The following is a 26,634-nucleotide window of genomic DNA, read 5'->3' as shown; positions in this document are numbered from 1 at the left end:
AAAAGCCAGAAGTGGTGCTGAGGCTCAAGTGGTAGAGCTCTAGCCTTGAGAAAGTCCAAGGCCAGTGCTCAGGCCCTGAGCTCAAGCCCAGGACTGGCAAAAAAAAAAAAAAAAAAAAAAAAGAATAGACTGGAATTAGTGATTCACTTTTTTTTTTTTCTTTCCTTTCCTTCCTTCCTTTCTTCTATTGTGGGTCATGGGGCTTGAACTCTGGGCCTGGGAGCTGTCCCTGAGCTCTTCAGCTCAAGTCTACCACCCTATCCTTGGGCCTGGGTTTTGTCCCTTAGCTCTTCAGCTAAAGTGCTACCGCCCTACCTTTGCCCTTCAGCCTCACTTTCCTTTTTTTTTCTTTACTTTTTTTTTTTTTTTTGGCGGGGGCAGGGGCAATTGTGTAGCTTGAACTCGGCCAGGACACTGTCCTGGGACACTTTTTTTTTTTTCCCAGTCCTGGGGCTTGAATTCAGGGCTTGGGCACTGTCCTTAGACTATTTTTCTCAAGGCTAGCACTCTGCCATTTGAGCCATAGCACCATTTCTGGCTTTTTCTATGTATGTGGTATTGGGAATCGAACCTAGGGCTTCATGCATGCTAGGCGAGCACTCTACCACTAGTCCAAACTCCCGGCCTGTCCTTGGACACTTTTTCTCAAGGCTAGTGCTCTGCTGCTTGAGCCACAGCACCACTTCCAGCTGTTTCTATGTGTGTGTTACTGAGAAATTAAATGCAGGACTTTGTGCATAAGAAGTAAGCACTCCACCACTAGGCTACACTTCTGGCCCTCACTTTTAATAAGTTCATAGAGAGGGAAAAATAATAGCCTTATAGCAGAGAAAACTGGCAGGCACCAGATGCACCAAGTGATCTAGTGAACGTCACCTGTAATTAATCATCTTAATGTCATGTACCTGTTGAAATGAAGTAGTGAGAAGAATACTTGACCTCTGTGATGTTCTTTCACAAAATCCATAACCCAGGCCTTGAGAAGTGTCCGTCACACACACACACACACACACACACACACACACACACACAGGAAAGGTTGAAACGCGACTACAGTGTAAAAGAAGCTGAGGGGTCATAACTAAGTGCAACTTGGTATATTCTGGATTAGCCCCTAGATCAGAAAAAGGTACTAGTGGAAAAACTGGTGCTATCCAAATAAAATTAGTCGCCTAATGAATAGTATTGTGCTGGGTTATTTTCTTAGTTTTAATAAGTTAATAGAGGCTATGTAAGACAATGTTTCTTTTTTTTTTTTGGCCAGTCCTGGGCTTGTCCTTGGACTTTCTCAAGGCTAGAGCTCTACCACTTCAGCCTCAGCACCACTTCTGGCTTTTTTCTATGTATGTGGTACCAAGGAATCAAACCCAGGTCTTCGTGCATGCTAGACAAGCACTCTACCACTAGGCCAAACTCCCAGCCCATGATAATGTTTCTTTAAAGGAGTTAATTTATGACCGAAGGTATGATTCAAGTGGTAGAGCACTAGTCGCGAGCAAAAAAGCAAAGGGAGGGCTCAAGGCCTTGAATTCAAGCCTTGCTACCAGCATGCACATGTATATACACACATATATACACACAGTGTTAATGTATCTCTTCTCTCCTTTTAGGCAATACAAAATAGTGTGCTTTTAGAAATTTAACCAAAAAATGCTCAAAAGATGTGATTTAATTTTAAGGAATATTCCACATGCCATGCTGCATAACATAAAGTAGGCCATCATTTTTGTTAGATTCTCAGTGCCAGGTTTTTAAGGATTATCGATATTATTGTTTTGAACTGTTAAAACTTAGTAAATTTTAGTAATTTTCAGCAGGATATATAGTAATAACATGTAATCTCTAGGTGTTTCAAATAGAGTGAAAAAAAATCCTTTATTGGTTGGCTTTTGGTTTCAATTATCTGTTTTCTTCCTCCAGATATAAAGACCTGATGCCACATGATTTGGCTAGAGCAGCACTTTTGTAAGTAAATACAGTTTCATAAAGGCATTTTCTCTAGTGTTTGTACTTAAAGTACAATGATTCATAGCATTTTCATGTCTAGGATCTACTGTTTGTATGGCAAGAAAGACATACCAGTGGGGCCGGGAGTTTGGCCTAGTGGTTAAAGTGCTTGCCTTGCATGCATGAAGACCCGGGTTCGATTCCTCGGTACCACATACATAGAAAAAAGCCAGAGGTGGTGCTGAGGCTCAAGTGGTAGAGCTTTAGCCTTGAGAAAAATCCAAGGACAGTGCTCAGGCCCTGAGCTCAAGCCCAGGACTGGCAAAAAAAAAAAAAAAAAGAAAGATACCAGTTAGGTTTTATAAGATTATCCCTCCCCAGCCAGGCACAGGTGACTCACACTTATAATCCTAGCTACTCAAGAGGCTGAGATCAAGGATTACAGCTCATAGCCATCCCCTACAGGAAAGTCTATCTCTCTGTCCTTGAGCACAGAGAGACTCAGGGACAGAGCCCAGGCCCTGAGTTCAAGCCCCAGGACTGGTGAAAAAAAAAAAAAAGAAAGAAAAGGTTATTTGTCCCTTTAACTATGTGTGCTACACAAATTTGACTAGCTCATGAATACTAGAAATTTTTACTTTGCAGGCTATCATACGGTATTCTTTAATGACTAATCACCCAAAACAACACATGATGATTATCTTGATGGGAGCTTAACTATTGCTAAACTGATTACATAGGCATTTTTCCAGAATAAAGCCTAGCAAGAAACCTGAGGATTCATTTATTAATAAAATAAATATATAAAATTAGTGTGATTAAATGAAACTGAGATAATTGAACAATTTGATCAGGGTCATAAAATGTGTGGAAATAGAATGTAAGACATTCTTACATTTAGTTTTCAGTGACACCATTTTCACATTTTTACCTTTGCGCCTTTTCCCTTTCTTTCTTTCTTTCTTTCTTTCTTTCTTTCTTTCTTTCTTTCACTCTCTTTTTCTTTCTCTCTCTCTCTTTTTTTTTTTTTGCCAGTCCTGGGCTTGAGCTCAGGGCCTGAGCACTGTCTTGGACTTTCTCAAGGCTAGAGCTCTACCACTTGAGCCTCAGTACCACTTCTGGCTTTTTTCTATATGTGGTACTAAGGAATCGAACCCGGGTCTTCATAGGCAAGCACTTTAACCACTAGGCCAAACTCCTGGCCCCCCTCTCTCTCTCTCTGTCTCTCTGTCTCCCTTTCCCTCTCCCTCTCCCTCTCCCTCTCCCTCTCCCTCTCCCTCTCCCTCTCCCTCTCCCTCTCCCTCTCTCTCTCCCTCTCCCTCTCCCTCTCTCTCTCTCTCTCTCTCTCTCTCTCTCTCTTTCTCTCTTTCTTTCTTTCTTTCTTGTCAGTCCTGGGGCTTGAACTCAGGGCCTGGGCACTGTCCTTGGGCTTTCTCATGGCTAAAGCTCTGTTACTTGAGCCACAGCACCACTCCCAGCTTTTTCTACATGTGTAGTATGGAAGAATTGAACCCTGATCTTTGTGTATACTAGGCAAGCACTTTACCACTAGGCTAACCTCCTGGCTCCCTGCTCCTCTTTTTAATTGAACACTTTCTACCTACATGTTGTGCTTACTTATCTATACTGTCCTATTCAAAGTTATTTTAATTTCTTATTATCAATTGAAAATCAAATATTAACCTTAAATGTCTATCATTGATTTCTTCTTTGATAAGATGGCAAATACTTGTCAGAGATATAATCCTTGCCCTCTTAAATTCAGGCTTTTACCTTTTTGGTTTTTTTGTGATGCTAAGGAGTGAACTCGGGGCCTGTGTATGGTAGGCTTTCTTGACCCCAAACCAGGACTACCTAATCTTTTTGCCATTTTTTTTTTTTTTGTCATTGGACTTGAACTCCGGGCCTGGCCGCTATCCCTGAGCTCTTCAGCTTAAGGCGACTGCCCTACCCCTTGAGCCACAGCACCACTTCTGGTTTTCTAGTGGTTAATTGGAGATAAGAGTTTCATAGTCTTTAGTGCCTTGGTGCCCGGGCTGGCTTTGAACAGTGATCCTCAGATCTCAGCCTCCTGAGTAGCTAGGATTACAGGCGTGAGCCACTATACCTGGCTCTTACCTTATCTTTTTAGAGATCTTCAGTGGATATTTGGCTTTTTGTTTTGGTCGTAGGGCTTGAACTCAGGGCTTTTTTGCTCAAGGCTAATTATCTACTATTTGAGCCACAGATCTACTTCTGTTTTTTTGATGGTTAGTTCCAATTAGAGTCTCTTAGTCTTTCCTGTTCCTGTTGACTTTGCACCATGAACCTCAGATCTCAGCCTCCTGAGTAGCTAGGATCACAAGTGTGAGCCTCACTGTTTTATGTGATGATCTCTGGCACAACCATAATATGTGAAGAAATGTTTCTTTGCTTTGGACTTATACTTTCAGGGGATTATTGCATCGGACCAATGTTCCAAAGGACATTGTAGATTATATTATCTTTGGCACAGTTATTCAGGAAGTGAAAACAAGCAATGTGGCTAGAGAGGTGAGTAAAACAGATTTTACTGTGTTTAAACAAATTGATAAGAGAATCAGTTTGAATTTCAAATAATACAATTTATTATTTCACTCATTTATTTTTTTGTAGGATCCAGCTGAGGTCCTTGGGCATGCTAGGCAAATGCTCTACTATAAGCTATATCCATAGCCCAGAATTTACTTTTTAAAAGCCTTTAAGGGGCTGGGAGTTTGGCCTAGTGGTAGAGTGCTTGCCTAGCATGCACCAAGGCCTGGGTTTGATTGCTTGGTACCATATACACAGAAGAAGGCCAGAAGTGATGCTATAGCTCAAGTGGTAGAACCCTAGCCTTGAGAAAGCTCAAGGACTGTGCTTAGGCCCTGAGTTCAAGCACCAGGACTGGCAAAAAAAAAAAAAACAACAGCCTTTAAAATTCATTAATTAAATTTATATTTAATTTAAAGTTAATATGTGTTATTAACACAATAACATTTATTAACATTAATAGGTATTGTTAATTAACAGTTATATTTTTCTGTATTTAAAAGAACATTAGTGGCTCATGCCTATAATCATAGCTACTCAGGAGGCTAAAATTTGAATGTCTCAATTCAGAGCCAGCCTAGGCAGACAAACCTGAGAGATTCTTATGTCTAATTAACTGGCAAAAAGCCAGAACTGGAGATTTATCTTAAGAAGTAGTGCACCTGTGGTGCACAAAAAGTTTAGGGAGCCAGCCACTGGTGGCTCACACCTGTAATCCTAGTCACTAGCTATTCTTTTTTTTTTTTTTTTTTTTTCCAGTCCTGGTCTTGAGCTCAGGGCCTGAGCATTGTCCTTTTACTTTCTCAAGGCTAGAGCTCTACCACTTGAGCCTCAGCACCACTTCTGGCTTTTTTCTTTGTATGTGGTACCGAGGAATGGAACCCGGGTCCTCATGCATGCTAGGCAAGCACTCTACCACTAGGCCAAACTCCCGGCCTGCCACTAGCTATTCTTTAAGCAAGATCTGAGAATCATGGTTCAAAGCCAACCTGGGAACTAAGATTTGTGAGGCTCTTATTTCTAATTAACCACCAGAAAACTAGAAGTGGTGCTGTGGCTCAAGTGGTAGAGCAATAGCCTTGCGCTAAAGAGCTCAGAGACAGTGCCCAAGCCTAGAGTGCAAACCCCACACCAAAAAAAAAAAAAAAAAAGTGAGGGAAAAAGTATGAGGCCCTAATACCCATAGTACCACATTCACATATATCGACACAGTGGTATAAATCAATTGTACAGAATTAAGATATATTCATATTTTACTATAAATCAAATCACTTATTTGAGCAGTTTTGCCTCTTGGTTTAGGAAAATAGAAATTATGACAACTTAAGTACTTTTAGTAATGTTAGACATCATGGCTTATAAGTCAAAAATTCAATAGTTGGAGGTAGCCTTCCATGTGCATTGCTCCCATTGAGTACATGGTTACTAGGCAGTGTTTTTGAATATCTACTTCACAACCGTTTACTTTTACCCTAGTTGGCATACTGCCAGGTAGTGTTCATTGAGCAATGGAGATAATGACACGTCCCACAGGCATTTCACTGTGGATAGTTCAAACACGTCTTCTGGGCTTTCAGTATGAAAAGTGATTGTTGTAATAAAGTTGGCTACAAAGCATCGTCACATATTTGCTGGTTTATGCTTTGTGTCAGGTATGGTTATGAGAATAACTTTCATTGTTAGAGAAAAAAGCAAATGAGCAGGATCAGGAGGATGTGTCTGTTTTACCATTTTGATTTTGTCTGCCAGGAAATATTACAGCTGTTGAAGTCCTGGCCTTGCTCAAGCCCACAAAAAGTACCTGTTTGTTGTTGAGGGGCAGAAGTGAATTGAGAACAAAAAGAGAGTTTTGTTCTCTTCAATGTTTTGTTTTCTTTTGCATGTATACTTTTTGTGAGAGATGGTCTCTCTGTGTAGGTCAGACTTACCTGGAACTCCACATTGTAGCCCAGGCTGGCTTAGAACTCATGAATGTCCTGCCTTTGTCTCTTACATATTTCTGACTCTATCAAATGAGACAATTTCATGAATATATAAAGCCATAAAGATGTTGATAATATATTTTAACCTTTATATTCTGAAGCTAAAGTGACTTTTAAAGAGACTTTAAAAGCACATGTTCTTTCTATAAGTTTCAAATTTTCTACATTTTTATTCTTCCTTAAATCCAAAGTCATTTTCTTACATAATGTTTTGCAACTTTTAGAAATGCAAATCTCTGTTGATTGTTCCTCTCATATTATACTCCAGACAATTTTTGCAGTGACTACAGGGAAAGATTGAGTTGAGGGAATAATTATGAGAAATTTGCTGTAAAATCATAATGTAACCTAAAGAACTAAAATCTTCTGGCTAAAGAATTTCTTTAGGACCTGTTTCTGTATTAACATATATATAAAAACCTAATGGCTTCCTGACTTTGCTGAAAAACCTCACCATATTCCCCTGCTTTCCAGCTTCCCCAAGCAGCCACCTCCTGCCTTGAAAACTACTAAGATTTTAAATAGGAGCAAGCATGTGGACAAGGGTCACCAGCTACCATCTATTTAAAACTCCTTCTTCTGACCTGAGGATCAGTTGGGGCCAAGGGCAACATGTGCTACAGAGGCCCTCATGAGGATCAGGCGATTCCCACTTGAGTGCCCTTTACCTTTGCCCTACTTCTTACTCTAGAGCTCTTCCCTCTGACCTGAATACCTGCTTCTGGCATCCTTGTGAACTGGTTTAGGCTGAGAGGTTGACATGTAGTTGCTAGGCAGTAGAAGTTTGACTTTTTCTTTTTCTTTTTTTTTCCCCCCCACAAGAGTCCATGAGACTCATCTCCAATTAACTACCAGAAAACTGGAAGTGGCGCTGTGGCTCAAGGGTCAAGCCTTGAACTGAAGAGCTCAGGGACAGTGCCCAGGCCCAGACTTCACCCTGAGTTCAAGCCCCAGGACTGACCTTAAAAAAAAAAATGGGCCAGGAGTATGGACTAGTGGTGGAGTGCTCGCCTAGCATGCAGGAAGCCCTGGGTTCAATTCTTTGCTGTCACATACACAGAAAAAGCTGGAAGTGGTGCTGTAGAGCTTTAGCCTTGAAAAAGCCCAAGGATAGTGCTCAGGCTCTGAGTTCAAGCCCCAGGACTGGCAAAAAAAAAAAAAAAAAAAAGTACTTTTTAGGCAGTTTCTAAGCAAAGCCAATTGGGCACTCAGGATCAAGCCTACCTGAAACTACTAAAATAAGATCGTACTGGTATACAATATAAGATTGTACTGCTGTGACATATTTCTATTTCTACAGATGTTAATTATACAGTATAAAGGTAAAACTAAGGTGAGGAAATTAAGAAAATTTGTATTCTAAATATTAAGTAGATTCAGAAAAAGACCATTAAAATGAATTTCTTGTAATGGGATTTAGAATTTCATAATGAAAGGTATACAGAGTTAGGAGCTTATTTATTTATACTAGTGCTGGGGACTAGGGAGCTTCATCCTTAGCCATGGAGTTTTAATATTTTTTATTTTATTTATTTTTTTATTTGTGGGTCATGGCGCTTGAATTTGGCCTGGACGCTGTCCTTGAGCTCCTCAGCTCAGTGCTACCTACCCCTTGGCCTGGGCAGGCATTGTCCCTAAGCTCTTCAGCTCAAGACTACTACCTTACCCTTGAGCCAAGCCACACTTCCCTTGAGGTTAATTGCAGATAAGAGTCTCAGGTCCTTTTGTGCCTGGGTTGGCTTTGAACCTTGATCCTCAGATCTCAGCCTCCTGAGTAGCTAGGATTACAGGTGTGAGCCACCACGCCCAGCTTTAATATTTTTATTAAAGTGCAATTGTGCTAAGCACTAGTGTCTCATGCCTTTAATCCTAGCTGTGAGACTTTTATCTCCAAATAACCAACGAGAAGTAGAGCTGTAGTTCAGGTAGTAGAATTCTAGCCTTGAGCTAGACAGCTCCAGGATAGCACCCAAGCCTCAGAATCAGCCCCCACACAAAAAAAAAGTATAATTATACCTATGTACTCCTTATATAAACAAAAATTGAACCCAACATTAGTTGATTTTTTTCCAACAATAATCAGGAAAGCAACTCCTTTTGCAATAGTCTCAAAGAAAATAAAATAATTAGGAATTAACTAAGGATGTAAAGGACCTTTATGATGAAAAATTTAAAAACCTGAAAAAGGAAATCAAAGTAGAACTAAGAAAATAGAAAAACCTCCCATACTCCTGGATTGGAAGAATTAACATTGTGAAAATGGCAATCCTGCCAAGGGCTATCTACAAATTTAATGCCATACCCATCAATACCCCAGTGTCTTTCTTTAATGAAATAGAGGAAGCAATCCAAAAATTCATATGGAATAATAAAAGACCCCAATATCAAAAATAGTCCTTAGCAGAAAGAACAGCCCTGGAGGAATATCAATACCAAGCTTCAGACTATTACAGGGCTATGGTAATCAAAACAGCTTGGTACTGGCACAAGAATAGGCCTGAGGACCAATGGAATAGAACTGAAGACCCAGAAATCAACTCACAGATCTGTAGATACCTAATCTTTGATAAGAGAGCCAAAAAAATAACATGGAAGAAAGATAGCCTCTTTGGTGCTGGCAGAATTGGTCAAGAACCTGCAAAAAACTAAAACTGGATCCTTATATGTTACCCTGTACCAGAATTAATTCCAAATGGATCAAAGACCTTGAGGTAAAAGCAGATACCCTCAAAACTTTACAGGAAGGAATAGGAGATACAGTAGGACTCCTTGGTACAGGTTGAACTTTTCTTAATAAAGAAAGGTCCAGAAACACAAAAAATTAAAGAAAGTTTGGACAAATGGAACTGCATTAAACTTCAGAGCTTCTGTATGGCAAAGATCATAGCTAGCAACTTAAATAGAAAACCCCCCAGAGTGGGAGAAGATCTTCACTAGCCATATAACAGACAAGGGCCTCAAATCTAAAATATATCTACAGCTAAAAAAATTCAATCTCTTAAAAACAAACTCTCAAAGAAACAACCATCCCATTAAAAGGTGGGCTACAGACTTAGAGACTTCTCTGAAGAGGAAATAAAAATGGCCTATAGACACATGAAGAAATGTTCGACATCTTTGGCCATACAAGAAATGCAAATCAAAACAACTTTGAGATTCTACCTCACTCCAGTTAGAATGGCCATTATCAAGAAATCTAATAACAACAGATGTTAGTGGGGGATGTGGCCAGGAAGGATTGCTACTACACTGTTGGTGGGAGTATAAACTTGTTCAACCATTCTGGAAAGCAGTATGGTGATTCCTCAAAAGACTAAACAGAGCTCCCCCTATGACCCAGCAATCCTACTCCTTGGCATTTACCCAAATGTCCAGAAGCAAAGTTGTACTGAAGCTACTAGCACAATGATGTTCATTGTAACAATGTTTACGATAGTTAAGATATGGAACAACCCAGATGCCCCTCAGTAGATGAATGGATCAAGAAGAAGTGGTACTTATACACAATGGAATTCAGTGCTGCCATCAGAAAGAATGACATCACCCCATTCATAAGGAAATGGAAGACTTGGGCCGGGAGTTTGGCTTAGTGGTAGTGCTTGCCTAGCACGCACGAAGACCCAGGTTCGATTCCTCGGTACCACATACATAGAAAAAAGCCAGAAGTGGTGCTGAGGCTCGGTAGAGCTCTAGCCTTGAGAAATCCCAAGGACAGTGCTAGGGCCCTGAGCTAAAGCCCAAGACTGGCAAAAAAAAAAAAAAAAAATGGAAAGACTTGGAAAAAATCATATTAAGTAAAGTAAGCTAGTCCCAAAGGAACATAGGCTCTATGGTTTCCCTCATTTGTAATAATTAGTACACATTTAGGATTCTCCTAACAGAGGGCCACAGTGGCTCAAAAGCTGTGTACCTAAGGTCATACAGGATGAGACTAACTGAAATGAACTCTAGGTTAATGAAACAAGAGGTTTATCTTTGTGTTTGCTGTTCTTAATGTACTATGTGAAGTTATTTCTTTCTCTTTTTTTCCCATTTATGGTTAATCTCATGAGGTTACTGTATCTGAATTTGTATACTAGTATACTGTATAAACACTGGTTCATTTGAAATAGGGAGGGGAAGGGGGAAAACAAGATGACTGGGGGGGCGAGGGGAAGAGAACAAAAACATGAGGAGTGTCAAGTTTCGAGAAATAATGTACCTGATGAATGTAACTGTAACCCATCTACACATTATCCCAACAATAAAATAAAATAAAAACAATAAAGAGGAAGGGGACTACCAGGAATTTGAAGAATACTTGTAAATTATGTCAATGAATAGCTAGATAGAAAATTAATAAGCCACTTTTGTGATTTTGTTGACTTATAAAATGTTAAAACTTCTTCCTGATTTAAGTAGAGTGCAGAGCATCACTTTTGTAATACCTTTTCTTCACAATTGATCATCCTTCCCTGTGTTTCTTCAAGGCTGCCCTCGGAGCTGGCTTCTCTGACAAGACCCCTGCTCACACTGTTACCATGGCTTGCATCTCTTCCAACCAAGCCATGACCACAGGTATGTAAGGGTTCATGAGGATTTTCCTTCTTGGCTAGGATTGTGGCTTAGTGGTAGAGTGCTTACCTAACATGCATGAAGCCTGGGTTCAATTCCTCAGTATCACATAAACAAAAAAGGCTGGGAGAATTTTCCTTTTTTGCCTTTACATGATTTTTGAAAAATTAATCTTAATACAAGTAAATAGCCTAGATATCTTTGTGTGTGTTTTTTTTAAAGATCACATTAAAAATTGGGGATTTTTGACTGAACAATTAGAACATACACATGCATGCACACACACAGGGAATGACAGTAATGTAAAAACATCCTGTTAGGGTTGCAGGCAGTAATGGGAGGGGAGAAGGTGAACAGAGAGCGTGAGAGAGGACAAATATGGCCAATATACTTTATGTATATGTGTTCAAATGGAACAGTGAAGCTCATTGAGATTGATATGGGAAGGAGGGAGGGCAATAAAGGAAAATGACGGAGACGAGATATATAAAATTGTTCTGTGCAACTAGTTGATGATAGTAACAATAACTAAAAGAGGGTTTTGACAGTAGTTCTCAGCATATCGCTTACACTCCAAACCTGGGTCTCATAGCTGCTGGTGCAGTTCCTCTACCAGAACTAGGCTGGCTGCAGCAGGATTTGTCAGCCAGAGCTTCTGGTCTCTAGGAGGTTGCTTCAGAACTAAGAATACTTTGTAGAGAACAAGGGAAAGTACATTTCCAAAAAGAAATGTACTCTTTACCTGACTTACATAACTGTAACCCTTTTGTATATCACCTTTATAATAACAATATATATATTTTTAAAAAGCATAGTTTATATCCTGCTGGATTTGAAACCTAGCTAACTTTAACAGGATGATCCCCTTGATGCTATCTGCATTTCCAGCCCCTGTTTTAGAAGATGCAAATCTTCCCATTTCCCCCTATATCCTCGGCTTTCTGTAAATCATGGCAACTTTTCTTAACAAACTAAGTGAGATTGTGAAATGTTGTGTAGCATCAGCCATTAGTGTGACAAGGCAGACACCTGAAAGGCTTAGTATCCATATGCTGTTTTACTAGTATCAAGGCCAGGTTGAGCAGCTTAGTTCATGGGTGATGAAAGAGGATGCCAAAGACAGCCAGAGGCTTCTCTCCTCTGTGCAGCATGTGGCTAACTTCCAGTTGGAGCAGCAGAATGCTTGCTGGAACCATGAAGGAGATGGGCCTCTTTATATCTCAAAAGCCAGAATTTGTCTGGCAACTAGTAGAAATTAGTATCTATGGGGGGGGGGGCAATCTCTTTCTAAAAACTAATGCTGGAAACATAAAATGTATTAGATATTCTACTTTAGAATATTGTTTGTTTGAGTTGACTCTGGTTATATCTAGAAACTAATGTCCCTCAATCCTGAATAAACTTTCCTCTGATGTGCTATGGTGTACCAAAGCATTTTTAGTCTTTGTTTTTCCAGTCCTGGAGCTTGAACTCAGGGCCTGGGTGCTGTTCCTGAGCTTCTTTTGCTCAAGGATAGCACTCTACCATTTAAGCCACAGTTCTACTTTTTTTTTGTTTATGTGGTACTGAGGAATTGAAGCCAAGGCTTCATGCATGCTAGGCAAGCACTCTACCACTATTCCTAGTCTTATTTTATTTATTTGTTTGTTTGTTTGTTTGTTTGTTTGTTTGCTGGTTCTGGGGCTTAAATTCAGGGCCTGAACACTATCCTTGGGCTTTTTCAAGGCTAAAGCTCTACACTTGAGCCACAGCACCACTTCCAGCTTTTTCTGCGTATGTGATACCAAAGAATCAAACCCAGGGCTTCCTGCATGCTAGGCGAACACTCTACCACTAGGCCATGCTCCTGGCCCATTTTTTTTTAAGGTTAGTCCTGGGACTTGAACTCAGGGTGAAGTCTGGGCCTTGGCACTGTCCCTGAGCTCTTCAGCTCAAGGCTTGATCTCCCTACCCCTTGAACCACAGCACCACTTCTGGTTTTCTGGTAGTTAATTGGAGATAAGTCTCATGGACTCTTGTGCCCAGGCTGACTTTGAACTGCCATCTTTAGATCTCAGCTTCCTGAGTAGCTGGGATTACAAGCATGAGCCACCAGCCCTGACAGACTTTTTTTTTTTTTTTTGCCAGTCCTGGGCTTGAGCTCAGGGCCTGAGCACTGTCCTTGGACTTTTTTCTCAAGGCTAGAACTCTACCACTTGAGCCTCAGCACCACTTCCAGCTTTTTTTTTCTATATATGTGGTAACAAGGAATCGAACCCGGGTCTTCGTGCATGCTAGGCAAGCACTTTAACCACTAGGCCAAACTCCCGACCCTGACATACTCTTATCTCCAATAACTAGAAGTGTGGGCTGGGAGTGTGGCTTAGTGGTAGAGTGCTTGCCTAGCATGCACAAAGCCCTGGGTTCAATTCTTTGTTATCACATACACAGAAATAGCTAGAAGTGGTGCTGTGGCTCAATTGTAGTGCTCTAGCTTTGAGAAAGCCCAAGGATAGTGCTCAAGCCCTGAGTTTAAGCTCCAGACCCAGCAAATAAATAAAATAAAGAAGACTAGGAATGTGGCTTAGTGATAGAGTGCTTGCCTAGCATGCATGAAGCCTTGGCTTCAATTCCTCAGTACCACATAAACAGAAAATACTAGAAGTTGCACTGTTGCTCAAATTCCTCCGGTACTACATACACAGAAAAGGCCAGAATTGGTGCTGTGGCTCAAATGTAGAGCACTAGCCTTGATAAAGCTCAAGAACAGTGCCCAGGCCCAGAGTTCAAACCCTGTACTGGCCAAAAAAAAACCCAAAAAACTTGGAAGTGGCACTTTGGCTCAAGTGGTAGAGCGCTAGCCCTGGGCACAAAGTGTTTCAGGAACAGTGATCAGACCCTGAGTTCAAGCCCTAAAACTGACAAAAAAAATAATCAATCTTGAGCTTATAAGGCACACACATACCTCTCTGAAAAGACGAAAACTGGAGTTACAGACGTCCCAAGCAGAAAAACGTTGAACAAATTTTAAGTCAAAGTTTAAGTTTGAGTGGCTGGTTATTTTCTGTGAAAGTTGTTTACTTATGTATAACCTGTGCCCTATAGCTGTTGGCCTAATTGCATCTGGCCAGTGTGATGTGGTTGTGGCTGGTGGTGTCGAATTAATGTCCGATGTTCCTATACGTCATTCAAGGAAAATGAGGAAAATGATGCTCGACCTCAATAAGGCCAAGACAATAGGCCAGCGACTGTCTTTACTCTCTAAGTTCAGGTTGAATTTTCTGGCACCTGAGGTAAGACTTGGGAGCTCTATGTAAATTGTGTTGGCTTTCTATCCCATTACATACATTAGAATTCAATACAACAGCATAGACTCAGTCATAGTCCAATAACTAGATTCTCTTGGTTGTAGGAAAGGATAATTATTTGATCAAAATGGGGGAAAGGGGAAGTGGTGGGTAAAAAATTGGAATTTGTGAGCTCTTTCTAGAGATGCCTTACTTATGAGCTTCCCTTGTTATGATTTATCCTAGACTGGCATACATTTGTGGTTCTTCTGCCTCATGCGCCTGAGTGTTAGGATTAGAGGCATGTGCCACACCTAGTAAATGAATAGATGTTAAGTTTTCCAAATAATGTCAAACAATCTTATGTATCATATAACGCCTTTTAACAATGTACTTGCTTCTTGATATCTCCCTCCTTAGCTCCCTGCAGTGGCTGAGTTCTCAACCAGTGAGACCATGGGCCACTCTGCAGACCGACTGGCTGCTGCTTTTGGTGTTTCTCGAATGGAACAGGATGAGTATGCATTGCGCTCTCACAGTCTGGCCAAGAAGGCTCAGGATGAAGGACACCTTTCTGATGTTGTACCCTTCAAAGTACCAGGTGAAATGAGATTACTTCCTGATACTTATTAGGGAATTCTGAATGGTTCCACTTGATCCTAAAAGTAAAAAAAAAAAAAAATTCTAATTGATTTCCAGTTTTCCAGTGTAATAATTCTGCTGTGAAAACCCTCAGACTTTATCTGTTTATCTGTGTATGTGTATATGTGTGTGTGTATGTATGTATGTATGTATGTATGTATGTATCTATGTATCTATGTATCTATCTATCTATCTATCTATCTATCTATCTATCTATCTTTCTGCAATGAGGGCTTGAAGTCAGGGCCTGGGGACTGGCCCTGAGCTCCTGCTCAAGACTAGTACTTTACAACTTTGAACCACAGTAGCACTTCAGTTTTCTGGTGGTTAGTTGGAAATAAGAGTCTGGACTTTCTTGCCCGAGCTGGCTTTGAGTTGCCATCAGATCTCAGCCTCCTGAGTAGCTAGGATTACAGGTGTGAATCACCAGTGCCCAGCTTTAGTTTTTTTAGCTAGTATCATAGGCATGTACCATCATTTGTAGTTTGGGGGGATTTTTTTAGGTCCAACACTAGGACTCAAACTCAGTTGCTTTTGCTCATTTGCTGGAGCTCTGCCAACTAAGCCATGCCTCTAATCCCTATTGTTTTTTAAATCTGCTTGTGATTGAAGGGTTGTCTCACGAACTTGTTTTTTGTTATTGTTTGTTGGGTTGCTTTTTTATTTTGTTTTGTTTTGTTTTTGTCCTGGGCTGGCTTTAAACTGCTATCTTTCTAATCTTAGTCTCCCAAGTACCTACCATTATATTCACAATTCACTGTGCCCAGCTTCTGTTCTCAGAAGTAGTAGCCTCAAGACTACTACAATACCCCTGGGCTGGGTGTTGTCCCTGAGCTCTTCATCTTAAGACCACTGCCCTACCCTTGAGCCACAGCCCCACTTCCCATTTTCTATGGTTAATTGGAGTAGAGAGTCTCATATTAGTGCCGGGGCTGACTTTGAACAGTGATCCTCAGATCTCAGCCTCCTGAGTAGCTAGGATTACAGGCGTGAGCCATGCCCCGCTGTGTTTTGTTTTTGTTTTTTTGCCAGTCCTGGGGCTTGAACCAGGGGCCTAGCACTGTCCTTGGACACTTTTTGCTCATCTAGTTATCTGCTACTTGAGCCACAGCACCACTTCTGGCTTTTTCTGTATATGTGGTACAGAGGAATGAAACCCAGGGCTTCATGCATGTTAGGCAAGCACTCTACCATTAGGCCACTCTCCTGGCCTGTGTATCTTTTTTTAAACTTGTTATTATAAAAGTGACATACAGAGAGGTTCTAGTTACATAAGCCAAATGAAGAGTTCATTTCTTTTTGGACAATGTTACCCCTTCTTTGCTCTCTCCCAGTTTTCCCCTCATGTCCCCCCCTGCACTCAGGCTTTTATTGTAACACAGATAAGCCTTTCTATTTTTTTTTTTCTTTGCCAGTCCTGGCCTTGAGCTCAGGGCCTGAGCACTGTCCTTGGACTTTCTCAAGGCTAGCGCTCTACCACTTGAGCCTCAGCACCACTTCTGGCTTTTTTCTATGTATGTGGTACCGAGGACTCGAACCCAGGTCTTCATGCATGCTAGGCAAGCACTTTAACCACTAGGCCAAACTCCCGGCCCTATTTTTTTTTTTTTTTGGTCAGTGGTGGGACTTGAACTCTGGGCCTGGGTGCTGTCCCTAAACCCTTCAGCTTAAGGCTACGGCCCTACCCCTGGGCCTGGGTATTGTCCCTGAGCTCTTTAACTCAAGGCTACCACCCTACCCCTTGAGCCACAGTGCCACTTCCACTTTTCTAGTGTTTAATTGGAAATAAGAGCCTCCTGGTCTTTAATGCCTGGGCTGGCTCTGCACTGTAGTCCTCAGATCTCAGCCTCCTGAGTAGCTAGAATTATAGGCGTGAGCCACATTACCCTGCTAAAAGTTTTTTTTTTTATTATTATATCTTTTTTTTAGACCCTAATACATTTTAGTTGCTCTTAGTTGTTGTTTTTGAGCCCTTGCTGGGGTTTGAATTCAGGTCAGGACCTCCATCTCTGGTTCAGTTTTTTCACTTAAGGTTGATGTTCTACTACTTGAGCCACATCTCCACTTCCAGCTTTTTGCTGGTTAATTGGAAATAAGAGTCTCATATTTGTCTGCCTTTGTTAGCTTCAAACTATGATCCTCAGATCTCAGCTTCCTGAGTATCTAGGATTATAAGCAGGAGCCATCATGTTCTTTTCCTTTTGTTCTTATGTACAGGCCTATTTCTGATTCAAGCTGGGCTCTAGTGGTGCAACCTATAATCCTAGCTGACTCAGGAGTCTGAGATCTAAGGATTTTGTGGTTTAAAACCAGTCTGGGCAGGAAAGTCTATGAGATTCTAATCTCCAATTTAACTAAAAAAATCTGATTCATGTGACTCTGTATAAAATAGCCAAATGTGAATGAATGTATTAAAATAGGATGCTTTTAAAAAAAATAAAACTGTGGCTTCCCAAAAGTCTTCAGGGTTTTATTTAAAATGTGATCATATCTTGGAAATTATAAAAGGCTTTCTTCTGGAGCTGGGACTGTAGCTTAGTAGTAGAGCATTTGCCTAGTCTACATAAGACCCGGGGTTTGATCCTCAGCACTGGGAAAAAGAAAGGCTTTCTTGTAGTGAAAATTTTAATTTATTCTAGTAAACAAATTATATTTGTTTTAAAGCATTCAGTGGAGAATATAATACACCCTTCAAGCTTTTTAAAGTTAAAAAAAGTTCATATTTTTATAGGAAAGGACACAGTTACCAAAGATAATGGCATTCGTCCTTCTTCACTGGAACAGATGGCCAAACTGAAACCTGCATTCATCAAGCCCTATGGCACTGTAACAGCTGCAAATTCCTCTTTCCTGGTAACTCTCAGTGGTCCTCCCCAGGAATGTTTTGGGTGGTTGGTTATTTTTTAGACAAAGTCTCACAAGGAAGTCTAGACTAGCCTCACAACTCTGATCCTCTTGCTTTAGCTTCTTCAGTGACTGGCATTACAGGTGTGTGCCTCTGTGCCTATACACAATATTAAGTAACATATTATTAGTATACAGAAAATAAACTTTATTATGAATCATCACCTGTATTCCCATACTTTATCACCGTATAATTATATACTATCGTATTGTTTGTTCTTTTCAGGAATGCTGACTTACAAAAGTGTAGAATGCAATAGAACTTGTTCTGGTTTTCCATAGAGTAGTTCCTCTTCTACTTCATGGTGAACTTTCATGTCTGCAGCTCTTTCTCTTTTGAAGTAATGGTAAAGGGCTTTATTTATTTATTTATTTATTTATTTTTGTGGGTCATAGGGCTTGAACTCAGCCTGGCACTGTCCTGAGCTCTTCAGCTCAAGGCTACTACCCTACCAAACCCCACTTCCCTTTTCTAGAGGTTAGTTGGAGATCAGAGTCTCAGGTCCTTTTGTGCCTGGGCTGGCTTTGAACCTTAATCCTCAGATCTCAGCCTCCTGAATAGCTAGGGTTACAGATGTGAGCCACTGTGCCTGGCTGGTAAAGGGCTTTTTAAACCAGTGGTATCTTTTTTTGTCCTACTTCTTGTTATTTAGAATTGAATGTTTGAGGTATAGTCCAAAGAAATAAAACTGATTTTAATGTTTTCATTAGTCCACCCAATCTTCTTCCTTTGGTTGTCCTGTTATATAGTCGATGTGAACTCACCCAGAAGCCATGGGTAGGAAGCAGCTGAGAACACAGAAAATGTAAAGATAAATAAGTGAAATAGATTATTTTTTTCCTTAGAAATTAATAAAGTTCTTTTTTTTTTAAATCAGTCTTGGGACTTGAACTTTGGGCCTAGGTACTGTCTCTGAGCTCTTCAGCTCAAGCCTACTGCCCTACCCCTTGAGCCACAGCACCACTTCCATTTTTCTGGTGGTTAATTGGAGATAAGAGTCTCACAGACTTTAGTGCCTGGGTTGGCTTTGAACCATGATCCTCAGATCTTAGCTAGGATTACTAACATGAGACACCACGCCTGGCTGAGAAATTTATAAAATTCTAAATTTTCTGTGTAGGAAGCAAAACTTTTTCTTAAGTTAATTATGGATACATATTTCTTTTCTTTTCTTTTTCAATCATGGTGCTTGAACTCGGGGCTTGGGTACTGTCCCTGAGCTCTTTTAGCTCAAGGCTAGCACTCTGCCATTTTGAGCTACAGCAACACTTCCAGTTTTTGAGTGGTTAATTGGGCTTTTCTGTTTAGGCTGTCTTGGAACCGCCATCCTTAGATCCTTGTCTCCTGAGTAGTTAGGATTACAGGTGTGAGCCACTGGCACCTAGCTTATAGATACATGTTTCTAAAGTTACTTCTTTCGCCATACTTTTTGAGCATTTTCTTCTAACTTTGTCTTCCATGAATGGGTCAGTATATATGTTTGAATTGTGATTTAATGATGGATACAAGTAGTAAGTGCATTGGTAGAATCTCTTAAGATCAGTGAGCAGGCTCAGGAACAAGACTTGGAAGATGGTTGCCAAGAGAAGTCAGCCACAGAAAACCCTGAACATTGTTTTTCTGGTTAATTTCAGACTGATGGTGCTTCTGCAATGCTGATTATGGCAGAGGACAAAGCTCTGGCCCTGGGTTATAAGCCAAAAGCATATTTGAGGTAAAGTAAATGCTCCAGTGGAATGTTTCTGATTTCATTATTTTATTACTGAAGCTAACCCCCCTCTGTTCTTTTATCTAGGGATTTTGTGTATGTGTCCCAGGATCCAAAAGATCAGCTCTTACTTGGGTAGGTGGTAGTGTATATCCCCAGGCTTTCATCAAAAGTATTTGCCATATTTATTAAACAGATTTTAAAGACTGTTACATCCTAAATTCCTAATTTATGTGGTGGGATTTTCTTTTTATCAGTTGTGGAGTTTGAACTCAGGGCCTGAGTTCTGTCTCTGAGCTAGTACTTTACCACTTTGAGGCACAGCTCCAATTCCAGTTTTCTGGTGATTAATTTGAGATAGTTAACCATCAGATAGTCTGGATCTCACAGACTTTCCTGCCTTTGAACCGTGATTCTCAGATCTCAGTGTCCTGAGTAAAGCTAGGCTTACAGGTATGAGCCACTAGTACCTAGCTTGTGGGACTTTTTTTTTTAAAGTAATAGTATCCTTTTGGGGTTATAGTATAGTTCTAGATTTTCCCCTCATTTTTCCCTTATACATTTTTTTTTCTATTGGAGACCAGGCCCTAAACTCCCTATTTGATACTTTATATTCACTGGCAGATACCTTACCACCTGAGCCAAGCCTCCAAGCCCTTTTTTGTACATTATTTGTTACATGCATATAACTTCCATTCTTATTTTTAAAGATATCAGAGCATTTCTTTTCATATTGCTACACACTCTGTTCTAATCTTTTTTTTTTTCTTTTCTTTTTCTTGTGTGCTGGAGATTGAACCCAACACCTCACTTACGTGAATAAGTGCTGTACACTGATCATATCCCCAGCTTATACCATCTTTAATAGCTTTTCATAAAAACCTCCTGATACATAGACAATTTCCATCCCCCATAGGGTGCTAGCCTCACGGGCTTCCATTATGACCTTGAGACTACCTTGCCCTTTCCCATACCTTACCCTCTGTTCTTTTTCTGTTTATATTAACTTTCATTATTTACTTTATTATCTATTTCCTGTACTCTCCAATATAAATTTAATGAGGACATAGGGTATATCATTTAGTTTGTGTTATGTATACAACATTTAACCAATATTTGTGTACATATTGGGTACATATAAAAGTCAGTTTGGCTAAAAATTAAAGTTGAATTGGCTGTGGTGATACATGCCAATAATCTCAGTGCTGGGAAGGCTAAGACAGGGAGATCACGAGTTCCACGTCAGCCTGGTCCCCATAAACAGACCCTGTTACTAACAATAATAATATTTTAAGATACTACTTTTTTTTTTTCCAGACCAACATATGCTACTCCAAAAGTTCTAGAAAAGGCAGGATTAACCATGAATGATATCGATGCATTTGAATTTCATGAAGCCTTCTCAGTAAGTCTGTGCTCTTTAAAAATGTATTCGTGAGGCCGGGAGTTTGGCCTAATGGTAAAGTGCTTGCCTAGCATGCACGAAGACCTGGGTTTGATTCCTCGGTACCACATACATAGCAAAAAGCCAAAAGTGGTGCTGTGGCTCAAGTGGTAGAGCTCTAGCCTTGAGAAAAATCCAAGGACAGTGCTCAGGCCCTGAGCTTAAGCCCAGAACTGGCAAAAAAAAAAAAAAATGTATTCATGTGTATGGGAGTGGGAATTTGTATCTTAAATAATAAACTATATTGTGGAGAGTATTAGAGTTAAATCCTATGGTGCTGAAAACATATCTTTTTTGTGATGGAGTATAAACATTTGGATATGTAACAATGAGTACCTCCTACCCTTGTATAATTAATGTTAAGTCAATAGAAATTAATTTTCGAATTTTAAATGAACTAATGAATTAACTAAAAATACCTTTTGAGGCTGACTTTTAGAGCCTCTCAGAAGTACTAAATTACTTCTTTAGGAAATTTTCATTGAAAATTGACCTAAATTTTTGTCTGACTGCCTGGGAAGGTGGCTTAGTGGTAGAGTGCTTCCCTAGCATGCATGAAGCCCTGAGTTCAATTCCTCAGTACCACATACACAGGAAAAGCCAGGAGCGACACTGTAGCTCAAGTGGTAGAATAAAAGCAAAAAGCAGCTCAGGGATAGTGTCCAGGCCCTGAGTTCTAGCCCCATGGCTGGAAAAAAAAAATCGTCTAACCAGATCTATACCTGAAAGAAAGCCTAGAAGCCAGGCGTGGTGGCTCATGCCTGTAATCCTAGCTACTCAGGAGGCTGAGATCTGAGGATTGTGGTTCAAAGCCAGCCCTGGCACTAAAGTCCATGAGACTCATCTCCAGTTAACCACTCGAAAAATGGAAATGGTGCTATTGCCCAAGGGGTAGGGTAGTAACCTTGGGCTGAATAGCTCAGGGACAGCGCCCAGGCCCAGAGTTCAAGCTCTATAACTGACACACACAGAAAGAAAAGAAAGAAAAGAAAGAAAGAAGGAAAGAAGGAGGGAGGGAGAGAGGAAGAAAGAAAGAAAGCCTAGAAGAGGATTAATGACAAGGTCCTTTTTGAATTATTTTTCCTCCTAGGGTCAGATTTTGGCGAATTTTAAAGCCATGGATTCTGACTGGTTTGCGCAGAATTACATGGGTAGGAAAACCAAGGTAAGTTTTGATTTTTAAAAATGTATTTGATGTATCTAAGCAAGGTTAGTGTTTTCTCCTTTTATTTCTTTTACTTCCTGGACTAAGAGCCTAGCTGCTTCATATATTTTGTAACTTGGCCTTTACATTTCATCTTTACTTTTGTGGGAACCAGGTTGGCTTGCTTCCTATGGAGAAGTTTAATATCTGGGGAGGATCGCTGTCTCTGGGTCACCCATTTGGAGCCACTGGCTGCCGGTTGGTCATGGCAGCCGCCAACAGGTTACGGAAGAATGGAGGCCAATACGGCTTAGTGGCTGCCTGCGCAGCTGGAGGGCAGGTATGTTTGTTAGTTTTACCTTAAGGTATTCTTTAAAAAAAAATAATATATAGATAGATAGATAGATCTCTCTATATAGTATTTTTTACTCTTATCTCCAATTAACCACCAGAAAAGCAGAAATGGCTCTGTGGCTCAAGAAGTAGTGGTAGCCTTGAGCTGAAGAGCTCAGGGACAATGCTCAGGCCCAGAGTTCAAGTCCCATGACCGACAAAAATAAAAAAGACAGAGATTTTCCTAAGAGACTTTGAAACAGTAAGGGGTCTCTTTGTAAGTTAGAACATTTTGGAATCATAATCAGGAACTCTGTGTATCTGCTGGTGTTTGAACATAGGGCCTCACACATGCTAGACAAGTACTCTTATCATTGAACTATACCTTCAGGTAGAAATGCTTTCTGACCTTTGTAACTGCATCTACAGAATGCCTGGGTCATTTATAACTAGAGCTTTACCTCTCTGCACCTAGTCCAGGGAGAGAGACAACTCATATACAGCATTGCCCATAGTGCAGAGTCCACATAGCCACTGTCCTTTGGACTTAAATGTCTGAGTGTAAATAGTCCTAGATGTTTTTATGGATGAATGATAACATTCAGTGTATATTGAGTGCGGAAATAATGATCTGAGAAACTAGATTAAACTCCACATCAGTCCATCAAAAACCAGGATTAGTGGCAACATGATTAGGGAGCCAAAGAATATGTTGAGTCACAATTGTTTGTACTGTGTAATTTCGGATGTCTACTACATCCACTGAATTTCATCAGCAAAAAACTCCCCACCCTATATTGAATTTATTTGTATTTGGTTATTTGAAATTTGATAGGGAAGGGGGGAAAACCAAGACAGGGGGGAGGCAGGGGGGAGGGTAATCAGTACCAAGACATGTGAAAGGGTATCAATGTATGTGAATTAATGTACCTTCCATCTGGCAAATATCATGTAACCCTTTTATTATTTACAATAAAAGATATTTAAAAAAAACCTCCCTACCCCTCGCTTGCCCCATATAGACTCATAGTAGAAATAACCAGAAACATCTCTGCATAGTCACATGTCCTCAGGAAAGAATCAGGGACAAAAACATCCCTAGCTGAGGTTGGGATCATTCACGTTGGAGCATCAAAACAGAGTAGTCCGGGGCTGGGAGCGTGGCCTAGTGCTAGAGTGCTTGCCTAGCATGCACTCGGTACCACATACACAGAAAAAAAGCTGGGAGTGGCATTGTGGCTCAAGTGGCAGAGCGCTTGCCTTGTGCAAAAAGTGTCCAATGACATTGCCCAAGCCCTGAGTTCAAGCCCCAGGCCTGGAAAAACAAATAAAAAAACAAAAAAATAGTGTAATCAATGCTGGCCTCAAATTCTTGACCTTTCTGCTTCACCCTACCATAACTGAGATTACAGGCATGTATCACCAAGCCCAGCTTAAACCACTGTACTTCAAAGTTGGAGGTATATTCTACCTTATATATCCTGTAGGATAACTTTCAAGTCATTCTGTTCCCTTGCTGTTTTTATTTGTTTAGTCTTATAAAGTTCTTTTTTTTTTTTTTTTTTTTTTTGCCAGTCCTGGGGCATGAACTCATGGCCTGAGTACTGTCCTTGAGATTTCCTCAAAGCAAGCACTCTACCACTTGAGCCACAGCACCACTTCTGGCTTTTTTGATGTATATGGTACCGAGGAAGCAAACCCAGGTCTTAGTATATACTAGGCAAGCACTCTACCACTAAGCCAAACTCCTGGCCTTAACTTCTTGTTTTGAATCCAATGAATACTAGCTTGAGGAGAGAGATCTTGTAGCAAATCTTTTTTTTTTTTTTTGGTCAGGCTTGAACTCAGGGCCTGAGCACTGTCCTTGGATTTTCTTAAGGCTAGAGCTCTACCACTTGAGCTGGATCACTTCCAGCTTTTTTCTATGTATGTGATTTTCTGTGTATATGGTACCAAGGAATTGAACCCAGGTCTTTGTGCTAGGCAAGCACTGTACTGCTAGGCCAAACTCCTGGCCCATGTAGCATATCTTTAAACCTATACAATGTTCAATTTGTAATAGTTTGTCTTTTTTTAAAGGGAAATAAAACACTTTTTATTGGCATATGTGAGTTGTATGGAGTGGGGGTTCATTATTGTATTTCTATATATGCATAAAATGTGCCCTGATCAAATTCTCCCTCTATCACTTTCCTTATCCCTACTCTCCCATGAATAATAGTTTCTTAATAAGTTTTGGTGGGAATTGAATTGAACTTAAAAGTTGGCTGTTGACTAGTTTGATGGAAGTTAAAAATGACTAGTTATCAGATAGGATTTAGAATCATGAAATCATACGTGTCTATACTAGCTTAAATCAGAGTGGAACTAGTTCATTGCACTATATGCCATGACCCTCATCTCACTGGTGTAACTTGTGGCCATTACTGAACAGGGGTGTAGCTGAGGCTTTGGAGTCATCTATGCTATTTCTGATCCTGGCTTTGCGAATAGCTTTGAAATTTGGATGAATGACTTAATCTTTTTCATACTTAATTTGGGAGTGAAGAATATGATTCAGTGAGAGTATTATATAGTATGCATTAGGCTCTGAGTTTGATTTCTTAGCACCATACAAAATGATGGTGATGATAACTTTTATCGAGCATCTTCTTGAAATCAGGCTGCTAGACAGTCTGGGCATGTATGTATATTTATTTATTGGTGTTTATATACCAATATAGGTACATGTGTATATATACTGTATGTTGTCTGATTCAATGTCCAAAACTTTAGAAGTAGGTATTATTAATCCTAATTTAAGTGAAAAATTGAGGTTCCAAATAACTTATAACTTTTTTTTTCTTTTTCTTTTTTTGTTGGTCACAGGGCTTGAACTCAGGGTCTAGTCATTCTCTCTGAGCTTTTTCACTCAAGCTTAATGCTCTACTACTTTGAGTCTCAGTTTCAGTGCCACTTCCTGTGTTTCTGGTGCTTAATTGGAGATAAGAGTCTCATGGACTTTTCTACCTGATCTGGCTTTGAACTCCTCAGATCTCAACTTCCTGAGTAGTTTAGGATTACAGGTATAAGCCACCAGTTCCCAGATAGCTTTTAACTTTCCAGGAGCACACAGTAGTTGAATGGTAGAGCCAGGATCAGACTTCAAAGACTACATTCACCACTGGTCTCTGCTGCCTCTGTCCTGGCTGGCTTCTCACCTTCCGTTGCTGTAACTGAACTTCTTTTCTTTTGCAGGGCCATGCTATGATAGTAGAAGCATATCCGAAGTGATTGATTTAGAAGAGAAGACCTGGTTTCTGTGCAGCACTCATACTGGGCAATGCCATTTCAATGCATTACTAAGTAATACCTGTAGTTCCTAGCTCCTCATAGGAAAATGACATTTGTGGCCTCTGTTAAATACTTTGCCAGTGTTCTGAGCTTTTCAGTAATCACAGCTTACTGTTTTTTTCAGGGATTTCCAAGTAACCAGAATATCACATAGATATGTTAAACAGCTGCTTCTGGTCTCTTGTCATTGGGCACTAAATGAGTAGTTACAGTTCAGAAAAGAAGCAGCTGAGATTTGGAACCATCTTTGTAACATTTGCAAATTGTATAGTTGTTCCTATCTGTGTCCTAAAGATAATTATTTTCTTTGAAATACAAACCAATGTGCCTAATTATAGAAAAATAACTCACTGAAAACTTTCAGTGTTTAGATACAAAAATACTATATTGGGCAACCCTAATAAAGCAGAGAAATATTGGAGAACTCTGTCTGTTTTTCTTTAATTTTGTTATTATAAAGGTTATGCACAGAGGGGTTATAGTTACATAAGTCGGGTAAAGAGTAGTTTTTTTTTGTTTTTTGGGTTTTTTTTTTTTGGCCAGTCTCACTTCTTCCCTCACTCTTTCCCAGTCTCATTTTTATTAAAGGAGATGATTCTTTCAATACCGAGGCATGAAGACCTGCCTGTCTCTATGGCCTCTCATAGTCGGAAACTACGATGAGGCATAGAAACACCACAATGTTTACTTGAAAGCATAATTGAATCTAGTTATAGAAATATTTGGATCACTTTATCTACAACTAAAATATGCATACAAATTAAGTGAAGTTGAAGTATTTATAAAACTGTTTTCCAAAGCATATGATTGCATATTCGTTTTTATT

The 26,634-nt window shown here is 40.1% G+C and overlaps 1 protein-coding gene across 1 annotated transcript in view; it reads left to right on the top strand.

Moving 5' to 3' along the window:
• Hadhb (hydroxyacyl-CoA dehydrogenase trifunctional multienzyme complex subunit beta) overlaps positions 1-26,232 on the top strand; it is a 37,458-nt gene extending 11,226 nt beyond the window's left edge. Inside the window, exons 5-16 of the mRNA XM_090337339.1 lie at positions 1,921-1,965; positions 4,380-4,479; positions 10,949-11,036; positions 14,118-14,305; positions 14,720-14,900; positions 17,673-17,794; positions 19,481-19,560; positions 19,642-19,689; positions 20,872-20,959; positions 22,089-22,163; positions 22,318-22,482; positions 25,713-26,232. Coding sequence (XP_090193465.1) covers positions 1,921-1,965; positions 4,380-4,479; positions 10,949-11,036; positions 14,118-14,305; positions 14,720-14,900; positions 17,673-17,794; positions 19,481-19,560; positions 19,642-19,689; positions 20,872-20,959; positions 22,089-22,163; positions 22,318-22,482; positions 25,713-25,748 — 1,216 coding nt within the window. The 3' untranslated portion in view covers positions 25,749-26,232. The remainder of the gene's footprint in view (positions 1-1,920; positions 1,966-4,379; positions 4,480-10,948; positions 11,037-14,117; positions 14,306-14,719; positions 14,901-17,672; positions 17,795-19,480; positions 19,561-19,641; positions 19,690-20,871; positions 20,960-22,088; positions 22,164-22,317; positions 22,483-25,712) is intronic.
• Positions 26,233-26,634: the final 402 nt, after the last annotated feature.

The sequence above is a fragment of the Megascapheus bottae genome, chromosome 7 (assembly GCF_031878675.1).
Source record: "Megascapheus bottae isolate mThoBot1 chromosome 7, mThoBot2.hap1, whole genome shotgun sequence".
In the NCBI taxonomy this organism is placed as follows: Eukaryota; Metazoa; Chordata; class Mammalia; order Rodentia; family Geomyidae; genus Megascapheus; species Megascapheus bottae.
Note: the sequence above shows the minus strand (reverse complement) of the source record. Positions and strands in the feature narration are given on the sequence as shown.